Source organism: Notamacropus eugenii, chromosome 1, assembly GCF_028372415.1.
Source record: "Notamacropus eugenii isolate mMacEug1 chromosome 1, mMacEug1.pri_v2, whole genome shotgun sequence".
Taxonomy (NCBI): domain Eukaryota; kingdom Metazoa; phylum Chordata; class Mammalia; order Diprotodontia; family Macropodidae; genus Notamacropus; species Notamacropus eugenii.
In genome coordinates this window covers 449,245,120-449,260,457 of record NC_092872.1, presented here as the reverse complement: position 1 = coordinate 449,260,457, position 15,338 = coordinate 449,245,120, and the positions used below count along the sequence as shown (strand labels likewise).

General features: G+C 38.9%; 1 protein-coding gene across 4 annotated transcripts in view; it reads right to left on the bottom strand.

Annotated features, from left to right (window-relative positions):
- The window catches only part of MVB12B (multivesicular body subunit 12B), a 307,698-nt gene that overhangs the window by 112,738 nt on the left and 179,622 nt on the right, over positions 1-15,338 (bottom strand). For all 4 annotated transcript variants that reach the window (XM_072631943.1, XM_072631944.1, XM_072631942.1 and 1 more), the window contains one exon: positions 5,537-5,631. In XM_072631943.1, the coding sequence (XP_072488044.1) occupies positions 5,537-5,631 (95 nt within the window). The remainder of the gene's footprint in view (positions 1-5,536; positions 5,632-15,338) is intronic.

Here is a 15,338-nt window from a genome sequence, read left to right as displayed (position 1 = left end):
TAAATAAGAATAAAAGCCATCTATACTAGAAAAACATATTGGATGAAGAAGCATGCTGTCTAGATTGTAACAAGTAGCTGGTGGATAACTCGTTCTGCTGGCTTATTTATCTGACAGGTGCTAGAGATGAACAAAGAGCTGAGCTCAGAACTGAGCGTAAGAAAGCCTGGGCTGGAATCTTTTGGGATTGTGAGCAATATTTTCAAAGAGTATTCCCTTCTTTTGAGGCCCAACTCATATCTTATATCTTTCATGATGTCTTCCTCTTAGATGCAAAGGAACTCTCCTCTCTAAAATTTTTTTCTAAGGATTCTGGTTAGCCTGCTCTGCACTTATAGTACTCATCCTTGAATGAATGAAAACATACTTATTAGGCTTACTTTGAGACAGGCATTGTGCCAGGTGTTAGAGGCACAAAGAGAAAAAGTGAGACAGTTCCTGCTTTCAAGGAGTTCCCACTCTAACTTGGAGAGACAACATAAAAGAAGGTTCATCTGATGAGTGGATGGAAAGGCCCAGGAGTCCTAAGCATGTCAGATGGCAGTGCCTGGAGTCTGAACGGCACAGAAGCAAACAAATGGTAAAGCCTGGTAGCCCCTATTTCAATGCAAAAAGCAAAGTTGGTGACTTCCACCTCTTTCAAGGTATGTGAGTAGTCAAACAGCCTAGATGGGTTGTATACAGCCTGGTACCAGTGGAGGAAGCAAAGGCATGAGAGTGCCCCTAGAGGTGGAAGGTTTTCTCACCTACCTATCTTAGGGTCCTAGAGCCTAAGGGAAAGGGGCAACTGGAGAAGGGCATCCCTGCACAAGATGACTCTTCATCCCAAGTGGCTCTCTATGATAAAATCCCAACATCTAAAAAATATTTTCCAAGTAATACCATACAGCTACAAATCAGGAAACACCAAGAAATCAGAAACATCGAAAATGGTATATGATCCAAAGAGTGATAGAAATCTGAATGGTGGATGGAAGTAGGTTGCAGTCTATTACCAACAAAGATATGCTTGTGAAAAGAGTCATAAAAGACATTAATGAGGATATGTATGACCAGAGAAGTCAGGGCTGATATCTCTGAATTTTAAAGAACCAAAGGAAGACCTCCAATTCACTGGGTGAATTCTTCTGTCAAAAAATTTTAGGAAAGATAACACACAAGCATAATAATACAGGAAGAGACAACGTGAAAGGACTGCATTCTACCTAATGGAGAAAGTCTGCACCAATGGATGAGATCACAGATATGAGTAAATAGTGTAAATTCTTCTCTAGAAATCACAAAAATTCAAAACCATTTCACCTTTCATATTTCCAACTAAACCGCATTAAAAAAATCTGAATGAGGACTGAACTATAGTATAGAGAGCAGGTAGTGGAAAGAGTGATGGATTTGTAGCCAGAAATCTTAGGTTCAAATTCTGGCTCTCTTTCTTACTACTTGTAAGACCTTTGGAGAAGTCACCCTCTCCAAGCTTCGGTGTCCTCATCAATATAATGAGGGAGATTGGGTGTCCCATGCCCCTTTCATCTCTAAGTTCTATGGTCTTCTGATCCAAAAATCCTTCAATAATGGTGTAGAACAAAGGGAAAGAGATCCAGCAACCACAAGGCAATTTCTCCTATAGCATGGAATTCGCTGCAGAAAGAACACTAGCTCCAGAGTCTGGAGACTGGGGTTCAGGTCTCAGCTGAATCACTGACTAGCTGAACAGCCTTAGGCAAGCTGCTTCATCTCTCTCGGTCTCAGTTTCCTCGGTTATAAAATAAAGAAGTGGCACGGATGTTTTTTATCATCCCCTTCCAGCTCTGGAATTCTATGAGTCCATGAATCTCTCATAAACCTTCCGAAAGTCAATTCTCTGAAACAACAGGGTTCTGGAATCCATTCCCTTACCTTCCAGACTATAGCAGTGAAGGCACACACAAATACAAATACACATACACACACACACACGGAGAGGAATTAAGAGGACACATCCTTATTAAATTCCCCTGAGAGTTAATTATTAAATATCTTACATCTAGGACCCCAAATTGGGATGATACATTCAGTGACAAATGCAATTCACACAATGAAGGGGAAAAACAACCACCTCCCTTTTGGTCAGAGATGTTTGCAGGCATGCTTTCTGAGCTCATTTCCAGTCTCTGGGCAAGTCATTTTTCCCCCACTGCTGAGCTCATGGACCTCACAAAGCCAGCAGGACCTGCAGGATGTCTCTGGCAGTAACATAGCTAAGCAGTCCAAGCCCCCAATGGAGCAATTTGGTGACTCTGGCAGCTGAGCAGGCCAGAGCTTCCTGCTGCCACAGGGCTGCTACATGAACTACCACGGCTTGGTAGATAAAATCCAATTGACTGCCACTTACATAAACGTAACAGGAAGTTACTAAATGGCTTCCACTGTGTCTTGAGGCTGTTACCTTTCTGTTTCTAAACTAACAGCTGGAATGAACACAAACAGCACCTCATCAGAGCCACTGAGCAAAGCAGTCCAAAGGTACACAGGAAAATTCCTGCCAATCTTGAGAATATTTCACATTATGAGCCCCTTTCTGTATAAATATTAAACAGCTGGAATAGCCATTAGAAAATATGTAAGTCCTGCACAGAATAACACTGATGCAGCCGGAGGAAGATTTGTAAGCAAAAAAAAAAAAAAAGTGTCGTGTGCTTTGATTAAGATTTACTTGTGCAAATTTTGAGCAACGATGCCCTACTGGATTTTACAGACTTGTTTTGCATTGCTCTGCCACTAAACATCTGGTAAAATATTCAGAATCTCTGCAAAATAGGTCATCTCTCCAAACTCGTTAGGCCCAGTGCCTGCAATCGTGAAAGAGCCCTGGCCCACAAGAAATCCTCCCACGGGAAGCTTTTCAGAAGCAAACATGTTTTCTCCACTCTTTGTGAGATTGGCTCTTGGTAGGGGGTAGTGGGGGAGAGTTCCTTATTCTTTCTTCCCCTTCTAGGAGGAAGTGTCATGTGTGATCTGAACAGCAGGCTTTTGCTTATACTTCCAAAGCTATTAGGAAATGAACATAACAAGAAAAACCAATACTGACAAGAATTAGGCCAGTGCTCTATTTCATCTGTTTAGCAACCTGAAGCTGCAATTTTTAGAAAAAGATTCCCTTTTAAATAACAGATTCATTATACTACATGGATGAATGCCATGTTTTTGGGTTAGGAGTGTCACTCAACATTAATGGAAAGCGCTCATAAATAATAATAATAATAGCTCTCATTTATATGGTACTTTCAGATTTCCTTCCTAAAAGTCTTCCTCTGATGCCTCAGAATAGGGTAGAGCAGACTATGGGCACTCTCCTGTTGAATTTCTCTACCTACCATTCAAAGCCCAATTCAAATGACCCCTCTGTTATGAAGCCTTCCCCGAACCCTTGCCCAGAATGCTATTCCCCTTTAAACTTCACATGGCACTTTGTTTCTGACATGTCTAATGCTCTTATCATAGGATGCTGTGTATAAGAGATTTTCATATTTCTATCTTACTATTCTCAGTCATCTCCCACCAAATGGACTGAAAGCTCCATGATGACAGGGACTATTACATTTTTTTAATCTCCCTTAGAACAGTGCTCTCAACAGGAGAGGTACTTTAAAGAATGTTCATTGAATGAATGGATGCTAGGAAGAGCATAAGCTCTAGCAAATCATGCAAAGTTAAGGATGGTCCCAGAAGCAAACTGTATTGGTTCTTGTTCTAGGATCAACCTTGCTAAGGGAGGAGAGCCTCATTACCAGAAGGTTGGTCATGAGAAAAACGCAAAATGGCCTTCAATCTTAGCTATCTCCCTCCTGCTTTAGCAGGGACAGGAATGTAGTGGCAGAAAAGGGGCAGAGGATGCACAGAATCACAAAGCACTTAGACAGACCATGTATCAGCATTAACTTGACTACTGATGCCCAGGGTATCATCTCCAGACTGAACCACAACCATACGGACATAAATGAATCCAGAAGACATGAAGCTACTATTTGATGGAAAGGCGACATTGAAATCTACAACCCATTTTTCCCACAACACCACTGTGAGGGCGGAGACATAAGAATTAAGATCCACTTCTGACATATGGAGATCCTGAGTCTTAGAGTGGGGAAGTGGCTTTTGTCCATGGTCACAGCCAGAGTGTCAAAGCTGAGATCACACCCATGTCTTCCGTATCTGTATCTGTAGGTCTAGTGCTGTTCCTACTCTATTACATGTTTGACATTTCCTTGGATCTACACATACCAAATGGGTAGTATAATGTAATCAGAAGTTATTTATAGACTTCCTTTGAATGGCACAGATCCCTAATTCTGCCAGGCATGGAATAAAATTCATTTCTACACCATAGCTAAATGAGTTTTTCCAACTTGATATTTTACATACAGAACACTGGTTCTGACCACATTTTTGCCAAAGTCAAGCTGTATTTTCTTGGGTGGAAGATTCTTAAAGAGCTCCTACAGTCCACACAGAATTCCAGAATCTGTGAGGCTGGACAAGGTTATGGAAGCCATTTAATCCAACCCATTTCCGAAGCAGAAATTCTCTCTGCAAAATGCGGGCAATAGTCCCACATGGAGAACACACTACTTGCACATGCAGTTCACTTTCTTTCAAAGAACACTCTAATTGTTAGAAAGTTTTCCTTAAATCCAACCCAACTGTGTCTCCGGTAAATTCCACTGATTGCTCCTATGTATGTCCTTGAGGACTAGTGGACAACATACTTAATTTGGAGTTGGACTAATCTTTGAAGTATCTAAATTTTATAATTTCTTTTTCCAACTAATAGTTTTTCAGGTAACTGAAGAAAGTGAACTTCCCCCTTATTTTACAAAGGACATTGAGACCCAGAAAGGTTTAATGACTTTCCCAAAGTCACACCATTAGTGTGAGAAAGTACATGCTCTTCATATGAATGTCTATGAAATAAGGAATGTGACTTTAAGAAAAAAGAGGGTTTAAAATGCCTAAACCTATTATGAGTGAACAAATGAAGACTTTTCCTTCTCCCAGCCCACAGCTCCTGTTTACCAATTACACATACTCCATCATTAGGGTCCCCCTGAGAAATCTGCCTGGTATTGGCTAACCAAACACAGTGGTAACAATAAATCACAACTTCCCAGTGAAATTTAAGGATTATAAGCATATGGCTTTTCATCATCATTTTACAAAGATTTTTAGAGTGCATAATGTTTATCTGGAAATATTCTAGGGGCAAGATAAGAAAGTAGAGTGGGGTCACTGTGGAGTAGTGGCAGATCCAAGTTCAAAGCCCTGGTCTGACATTTACTAGCTATGTGACTCTTGGCAAATACCTTCATTTCCCTGAACCTCAATTTCTTGATCAATTAAGAGAAGCACTAGAGAAATTAATCATCATCATTATTATTACTATTAGTATAGAGAGTTACCAAAAGAGATAAACAGAGAAAGAGAAGCAGAGACAAACACAAATAAGGTGACATATATAATGTAGGATAGGGGACAGTTCTTAACTGAAGTTTCAACATACCTGATATGGCATACAAATTTGAGTGCTGGTACTCATAGTCAGTTCGTGTGCTGTTCCTGCCTCTGAAGGTAGCAGGAAGTGTTAAGGAGATATGCCTGAGGAAAAGACAGAAGGAGAAAGAAGGTTATGGGATTCATGCACTCCTATATATTTCAATGTTTAATTCAGGTGTCAAATGGCAGCCTATGAGCACTGTTCATTTGTTCTCTAGTCTCTGCCCACTTTTCACGCATCCGCTATAGTGTTGCCAGATTGGTTTTTCTGTACAGGCTATGGTCACCTCACCCCTTATTCTGTCTTCCTCTCCCCAATCCCTCCACAAATTACCCAGCAATGACGGCCAAAATTTCTGGGTCTATCAAATGCATTAGCTTAGAAGGCAAGGTGCCTTGTGAGAGAGCTTCAGTCTTCTTTTATGGCCCTACTATTCCCAGGCACACAATGAGGAGCTAGTTCAACATCCCAAATTTTTTTTACCTTTGTTTCTCTGCACCTGCAATATCTTTCTTTGGCTACTGATTCTGACCTACCCTCAAAGCTAAGCTCGTCTTAATAAATATTTGTCTTAAATTTGTCCCTCCGATTGGAAATTATTTCTGACCCCATTTTATTCTCTTCTTTGTTTCTGCACATATATCTCCCCCTAACCCCAACTAGCCTGAAAATTCCATGAGGGAAGTTTCATTTAACTCTGTATTTCCTCCAGTGTGCAGTATGGGATATTGCACAGATCTGAATAAGCTTAATTTGTTGAATGAATGCATGATAGTAAAAACGCATCATATCATAGCAATGATATATACGGGAGGGAGACAATGGGGTGTAATGCACAGAGAAGAGGACTACAGAACGGAACAACTGAGCTCTAGTCCCAGCTTTGCTACTAACTAATCATGTAACTTTAGGCAAGTTACTTAAGTTCTCTGGTACTCAGTTTCCTCATCTGTAAAATAAAGGAGTTGGACTAGATAATACCTAAGGTTCCTTCCAACTGAAAGATTCTATGGTTCTTGTATTTACAGAATATATCCCACAGAAGGCTCAGAGCTCTATGGTCATGGATAACCCCAAAAGTCTCACTGCTTTCCAGGGAAAAAAGGAGTTGGCAGGCATCATTTTTCTACCTTTTTCCCATCTGGAAAAAAAATAGGAGAAAGAACAGTTTTGCTTTCTTAGGATCTCAACAATGGGGCATCTAGTCAATTGACCTTACCGAAACACAGGCAACTAGAGACAGTACAGCAGGGATCCTTGTTCTGGAGTCTACAGAACTCTTAAGATATCTTTAGACAGATTTCAGGAGATCCAGGAACTTGGATATAGAAAAAAAATTACATCTTTATTTTCACTAACTTCTAAATGAAATTTAGCATTTACTTGATTTATGAATATAAGCAACAAACATTATTCTGAGAAGGAATCTATAGGCTTCACCAGACTACCAAAGGAATACATGGCACATAACAAGTTAAGAACCCCTTCAGTAGAGAAAGGAATTGTGGTACAGTGGAAAAAATACCGGGATTGGATTTGGGAGACAGTTCTGACACTTACCTGAAACCTATTAACCATAGACAAGGCATTTCACTGTGCTGAGCCACGGTATCCTCATCTGTCAAGTGAGGATGATACTCCCCACCTCACAGTTATTGTGAGGAAAAATCCTTTGAAAACATTTAAGTGCTATGGAAATGTGTGTTACTATTAACACATACACAACCAAAAAGAGACAGAAAGATGCTATATTTAACCAGAAAGCAATTTAGGAATCTCAATGAATGATCCAAGGCATGAACACATTTTATTTGTCCTATGTTTACAATGAGGTTTCTAAGCATAGAGATACATTGGAAAATTGTCACCCTCTGAAGAGGTTGTGTTCTGTGTAAGGGACATAGACCTTTGAACAAAATAATTTTTGGAAGACTGGTAGTATGTAAACTAAAGATGCTGGTGATGTCTATTACAACAGTAAACAAATTATGCAAACTAAGTTACTGTGCCTAGCACAGTGCCTACTCCACAAAAGAAAATCAATATTTACTGAATCTGTGTGAAATTGAGTTATACAGAACACTAGTTAAAAAAAGATTTTCCTCAGCTGTAAAATGAAGGCATTGAGGTAGGTGATCTCCAAGGATCTTCACAGCTCAATCTACGATCTTATCATCCTAAGTTAAATAGTTAGTTGGGGAGAAGATGCAGGGAGACACCTTTCGGGGGAAAAGAGTAAAACAGAAAAATACTTCCTTGTGACTGGGGGGAAAGCCAGCATAAAGTGAGGTTACTAGCAAGATGTCCAATGTATCTTACTCTTTTCCTTCTCTTTTGCATTTGTAGAAGAGGAAAGCTAGGATATTGAGAAGATGGAGGCTGACAAAGCCTTCCCTTTGAAGAGAATAGTCTAGATACAAGGAAAGATAATCTGTACCTTAAAAAAACAGTCAAGACTGAGAGATAAGTAGAGGTGCATGTTCATTCCAAAGTTGCCTGATGGCAAAGCTCTTTATTTTGAACTAAGATTCAAGGAGATATTACAGATTGTTAAGAAAGGTACTGAATATATATCTGAGAAATTTACTTCTTTAAAAAGTTGATCTAAACATCATACCTGTGGGATGAAAAATGAGATAATTTAACAGAAGGAATTTTTCATCTTGAAGAACCTGTAAAGGATTCCAATACAGACTGCCTTCTCTTTTGAGGGAATTTAAGTCATTCTCTTCCTCTAAAAGCTGCTCTTCCCTTTACTTTTCTATTTCTATGAATGGTACCAGCATGCTTTCAGTTACCCAAGCACAAAACTTTGGAGTCACAAATGATCCACTCCTCTTCCCAACACATCTCATCATCTGCCAAGTCCTGTCAAGTTTGCCTCTACTACTTCTCACACCTAACTCTTTCCTTCCACCTTTAAGGCCACCATCACAGCAAGTTTTCCTTATTTCTTGCTATTTTTTTTTTTTTTACCATTGTAACAAGAAACAACTAGGTAATAAAGTGGAATCTAGAGGACTTCAGTTTGAATGAATCCTGCTTCAGACACTTACGAGTTGTGTGACAAGTTACTTAACCCCTCTCCACCTCAGTTTCCCCATATGTAAAATGGGAGCTAACTGTGAAGAACAGATGAAATAACACATGTTAATTAATTAATTAACTGGCACATACAAGTTATTTTAAAAGCCTCCCAAGTGGTCTACCTGCCTCCGGTCTGTTCCCTCTCTAATTTATCATTCACACAAGTACTCCAGTAATTGTCCTAAAATACTGCTCTGAACATAGCATTTCTTTCCTCAAACACTTCCAATGAATCCCCAGTACCTCCATAATAGAGTATAAATTATTGATTCTGTCATTTAGGGCCCTCTACTACTTGGCATCAACTAACCTTTCCAGTCTGATGTCAAATTACTGGCCTTCACACACAACACCCTATTCTTGCCCTGACTTCTCCCATTTCTGTAACTTTGCCTGTGCTGCACACACCTTACCTCAACCCCATAACCAGAATGGCTTCCCCATTCCTATCTATTAAAATCTTTCCCTCTCCTCAAGGTCTAAATTGTATGTCACCTCCTTCATAAAGTCTTTCTTTACCATTCCATCTAAAAGTTATCCTTCTCACCTCAAATTTCCTATTTAATTTATCTAGATCTCACTCTATCACATTCTCCCTTGTATCATAGATTTGTGTGTGTGTGTGCGTGTGTGTGTGTACATCCATCTGGTCTATTAAACAGTCAGCTCCTCACAGACATGACCTATGGTACAATGGGAAAAAAGCTGCCCTTAGAGTCAAGAGAAACCTGTATTTAAACTCTGCCTCAAGCACTTGCAAGAGGTATGAACATGGGCAAATAACTTAACCTATTTGAACTTCTGATTTTCCACCAATAAAATGGAGATGACAATATTTATAATAATGTAGTGAAGATAAAATAAGGCAAATTTTAAAATGTCAGTAATTACTATTTCATCTTTGATATCCCTAGTTTTGATCACAGTATCTTGTACAAGGCCAATATGTAATAAACATTTGGTGAACTGAACTGTATTTAATACAAAGAAGTAAAATGACCTTTTTAAAGTCTCTATCTCAAGCACTCTCCTAGTAATTCAATGTCAGTCATTCCCACAAGTTCAAGTATCATTTCTACATAGGCAATTCCTAATTCTATATATCCAGCTCTCATCTCTCTCCTGAGCTCCCTTCTTTCACTAACAGTCACTTGCAGGATATCTCTTTCTGGATACACCACAGACATTTTAAACTCAACACATAAAACAGGGTACTCATTATCTCACTCTCAGTCACTCAGTTTCCTAAATCCAGAATTGCCCTTCACTTTTCCTTCACTCATCCCTCATATCCAATCACTTGCCAAGTCTGATCAAGTCTACACTGACAAAAACTCTCGTGCATCACATTCTCTCTCCTAACACTGCATCTGTGGCTACTCTACTTCAGTCCCTCATCACTTTCTTGAATGGAATGCTATAGTAGCTTCCAAAATGGACTCCCTACTTCTAGTCTCTCTCTTCTCCAATTCATCTTCCACAGGGCTACCAAAATAATCTAACTAAGCTACAGGTTGAACAAGATTCTCTGTGTTCTATTTTTAAGAAATACTAAAACTGTGCTGAAGTCAAGCATATAAAATGGAGATATATGTTCATCAGAGTTGTTTGTCACTGACATGGCAGAGATCCAATACAGCATACAAGATGAAGAAGAATCTCTTATGGATGGTAAGATGTTCTAGATGTTCCTCTTTGCCAATGACATTGTGCTAATTGCATCAAGCCCCAGATCATAATAGCACATTCTATAAGAGATCCATAACCACTCAAAAAGAGTTTAGCCTAATCATCCATGCAAGAAAAATCAAGTTGATGAAAAATATCCATTGCCTGGATTATGACATGTAGAGAGACAAACCATATAGTTTGTCCATCCATATATATGTCTGGGACAAACACAAAAAAAGGGATAATAAGTCAGACCCAGAATTAAATAGAAGGATGAAAGTGGACTGAATTGCCTTTCAGAACTACAGCATTCCCCTTAATGACCCCAAACTTCTCCCAGAAACAAAGGCTCATATTTTTAAAATGAATGTTCTACCTATCTGGAGTTGTGGAGCTGCTTCTCATGGAAAACTCCAAGGCACTAAAACTGAACATGACATAAATGGCAATGGAAAAGAGTATGGTGGGTGTGAGCAAGGAATATTTTACAAATAGGGAAGTTTGAACAAGAAATGGAGTAAACGATGTCATCAGAAAACTGAGGAAAAAAGGATGGGAGTCAAAAATAACACAAGTGCTCCCATGGAATCCTGGCAATGTCAGAAAGAAAAAAAGGAAGAACCTTAATAGGTTATATGGACTTTCAATTACGAACTTATGGGAAACCATGGACAAAAGTTATTTAGGATTGGAAGCATGGATGAGCTGTGCTCTGCATTATTAAAGTGCAAATCAATGATACCACCAATCCATCATAATGTTTGAGTTAAGTACAGATCTGACCTTATCACCAGTTAAAAAATCAGTAGGCTACCCACAATCTATGAGATATGTAATGTCTGGCCCAGAGCACCAAGCTCTGGGCTTTCCTGGGTTCAATCTTGGGGTTGCCCCTCAAATCACAACTCTGACTCATTTTGTCCCCATCTCCACAGAGCATCTTCTGGGAACCTCACATTAGAGCTTGTGTCTGGGTCTCCACCGATGTGATAAAAAGAGGCCCACCTCCCATTCAAGAATCCCAGGTGATACCCCTCACAAAATTCAAAACAAAGGACTAACAGTAGCTCATAAAGTCAATGATATTCAGTGACTGTGTGGACCTAGTTTTTCAGTTTTATTTCATTCTATTTCCCATCCCTCCTTCATGAATTCTGGCTTTGGCCAAACTGGAATATTAGCTATTCCCTGATTTGTTATTTTACTCCCCACATCTGTACATTCATATAAATAATTTCCCATGCCTAGAAAGTATTTCCTCCTCATCTCCACCTCTCAGAAATCTTAGTTACCTTCAAGCCTCAACTCAGGTGTTACCTCCTCCATGAAGCATTTCCTGATTCCATTTGCTAGTGCCCTCTCCCTTTCTCTCCTCAACCTTCCGTAGATGATACCTGTATATTCATGTGATATTCCCCCAGTGACATTTAGGCCTCTTAATTTAAAGGCAAGAGACTTTTGTTATTTTATCTTCACTGCCTAGCCAAGTGCCTTACAAATAGTAGGGGCTTAAAATGTTTAATGAATTGAACTGAAAATGTTCAAATCTATCCTACAAAACGATAGGGTTTCTACTAGTTCATAATAACCTTAGTAGCATTCCAGTAAAATACAAGATCACCTAGTTTTTAAAATAAAATGAAGAATTGAAGAGGTTTCTTTGTATCATCTCCTTAAGGGTATCACTTCCCATCTCAAGCTTGTATGTTCAAGGTGTCTAAAGAGACATGGCACAGTTGTAAGCTTTAATAGCAGCAAGATTTTTTTTGATTTCTTGAGTTTTTGATTTCTCAATCTCAAGTATCAGTTCTGTCTTATATAATTTTTAAGATATTGTAAACTGGATACTACTGTTTTTAACTCTTTTATTGTTTGGTCATTTCAGTAGTGTCTAACTCTTTATGATCCCATTTGAGGTTTTGAGGCAAAGATACAGGAGTGGTTTACCATTTCCTTCTCCAGATCATTTTATAGATAAGGAACTCAGGCAAACAGGGTTAAGTGACTTGCCCAGGGTCACACATCTAGTAAGTGTCTGAGGCTAGATTTGAACTCAGGAAGATGACTCTTCCTGACTTCAAGCCCAGAACTCTATCCACTGTTAAAACTAACTGTCCTTTCTTTTTAACTCTTAGAAATTTTCATATAAAAATAAACCATCCTAGAATTTGGAAGAATATTACTCTAGAAATACTCTGCTGAAGAAATCTTTGGGGCTAAGCTTATTGTCCTGTTGGAATGGAACTTTGCCATAGATTGATTTATTAATTCGGTAAATATTTATTAAGCACTTAAATATATTCCAGGCACTGCTTTTGGCACTGGAGATAAAAGGAAAGATTCAATAAGAACCTGTTATAATGGAGTTTATGATCTAATAGGAAGAGGAACAAAGTGGAAAGAACCACACATTTGGAGTGAAAAGACCTATATCCAAATCCCAGCTTTACAATCTGTATGACCTTGGGCAAGTCATTTAACCTAATTAATATCAATATTCTCATTGGTAAAATGGAGATGGACCAAATAACCTTTTACATTGAAACTATGATCCCAGGTACAAGAACAATTATGTATAAGAAATAACTGCAAAGAGTTTAACAAAATTCTGTTGGTTGACTGAGAAATTTGAGGAAACAGAAAACTTTCATGTAATAGGTAGGGGGTAAAGGATTTCAGGGAATGCTGAGTTGGGCCAAAAGAACATATAAATTGGAAGGGGAGGGTTCATTCTAGGAATGGAGTATGATGGGAAGTCACAGAGACTGGAGAAGGTAAAACAAGGGACAGACTACAGAATCTGAGGCTAGCTTGCACTTTGGCTCTTTCACTAACCATATTGCCTGCCATACTCCACCCCTCTAAGTCAAGGCTGTGTACTAGGAATAAAATAGAAGTGCTAAGACTATATGCAATGCCTCAGTGTTTATGTTTTGGAGTGGGGAGGATGAGACTCTGTGTGTGTGTGTGTGTGTGTGTGTGTGTGTGTGTGTGTACATTTTTTTATAAGGGGGAAAAAAAACCAAGTGACAGGTGGTAGTACAATTCGGCTGTAAGGAAGAATACAGAATGAGTAGCGTGAGATAAAGATGGACAGGTAAGTTGGAGCCAGATTAAGAAAAACCTTACGTTTCAGAGGCAGTTTCTATTTTATTAGGTCATTGGGCTCCACCAAAGGTTTTTGAGTAAAGGAATTATATAATCATGGTGGTGCATTAGGAAGATTAATCGAGAAGGGACCAGAGAAGGAATGGACTGATGGCAAGGATTCATTGGGAGACTATTAATAGTAGTCTAGGTGAGAAGAGATGAGCGCCTAAACAATTGTATATTCCAACTGCCTCTCTAGGAACTATATCTTTAAATGTGGGGCTATCACTTTCTTCCCTTTGTTGTAGAGGCAATAGAAGTAAGGCAACATCACAGAAGATGAATGTATGTATGTATGTACACAGTCCTATAAAAATAGTACCAAGAATGATAAGGTTCTGAATGAGCTGAGGCTGGTAAAGGAAACTAAAGGGAAAAAATAAGTTGTAATGGGAGAAAAAGGAGGAGAGTGACGTAGTTAGACCTGAGCTTTTGGGAAAACATTTTGTCACCTGCGTAGAGGATAGACTGCAGTAGGAAAAAACTTCTGACAGAGACACCAACTTAAGAAGCCATCACAACAGTTCAGAATTACAGAAAACTATGGATTGAAGGAATGAGTAGCCAGGTGCCAACCTGAGACTTTTTATTACCACATTTACTATCACTTTCAGAGTGAACAATCCTTTACCTCTGAAACACACCATTTTCTACCTTCTGCTCTAGGAACAGTAATCAAATCAACATTATCATTGTTCCTGAGAAGTATGTGGTAACAACAACATCTTATGGTTCCCCTCATTGTCCCTATGACTCTAAACCAAAATTCCATTCCTTGGTCACCAACACCACAGAGAGGTATCCATATATCTATATATCTATCTATGTATCTATCTATCTATATATACATACATATATAAAATATATGGACGAGAGAAACCCTAATTAATATGTGTACATGCACACAAATATATGTATGTATACATACATATGTGCACATGCATATATGGAGGCATGTATACATACTTGTACATATTATTTCTCCCTATAGAATAATAGCTTCTTGGAGGTAGGGAATGTCTCCCTTTAGTATCTGTATCCTCAGCATCCAGCAGAGTGTCTGGCACGTAGCAAGTTTTTAATAAGTGCTTTTCCATTCATTCATTCATTAATACATTCATAAATTATCTCAAAAGTTCATTTAGAATATCTCTTCATCACACCAGGAAGGATACTACCAAGCTTCCAGAAAGAAGCAATCAGGAATGGTGAGGGAACTGGAAATTATGCCACAGTGAGGATCAACTGAAGGAACAGGGGATTTTTAGTCTGAGGAAAAGAATTATGGGGCAAATAATAGCTGTCTTCAAGTACATGAAGAGCTCTCATAGAGATGTATTAAATTTGTTCTGCTTGGTCCCAGAAGGCAGAATTAAGAGCAATGGGTGGATATTTTGGGAGATAAATTTTGCCAAATGAATTAGGAAAAATTTTCTAATAGTTCCAATTCTCTAAAAGGGGAATTATGGCACTCACAACAGTAGTGAGTTTCCTGTCACTGAAGGTCTTCAAGTAAAGACTAGATGATCGTTTGTCAGGAATTTCATTGAAGAGATGACTGTTTGGGGAGTATGGAGGCACTAGGATAAACAACCTTTGAATTCTGCTCTAGCTGTGAAATTCTGGGATATGTGATCACCATCACTACTCTCAAAAGAAGTCGCTTCGCTTTTTACTTTGTTCTTGCTATCTAGCAAAGGGGCAGGTCTGCATCATGCATGCAGCTGTCACCTGATCTAGCTAAATGAATGCCAAAGGGAAATTTCATTTCTTGTCCCCTAAGTCAGTCATGGGGACCTTATTCAATTAACACGGCCACTAAGCCGGAGACAGCTCCATACAAAAGCTCTTCAGTTATAGAATACTTTTTATTAGGAGATGATATTTGCCAGCACGATTT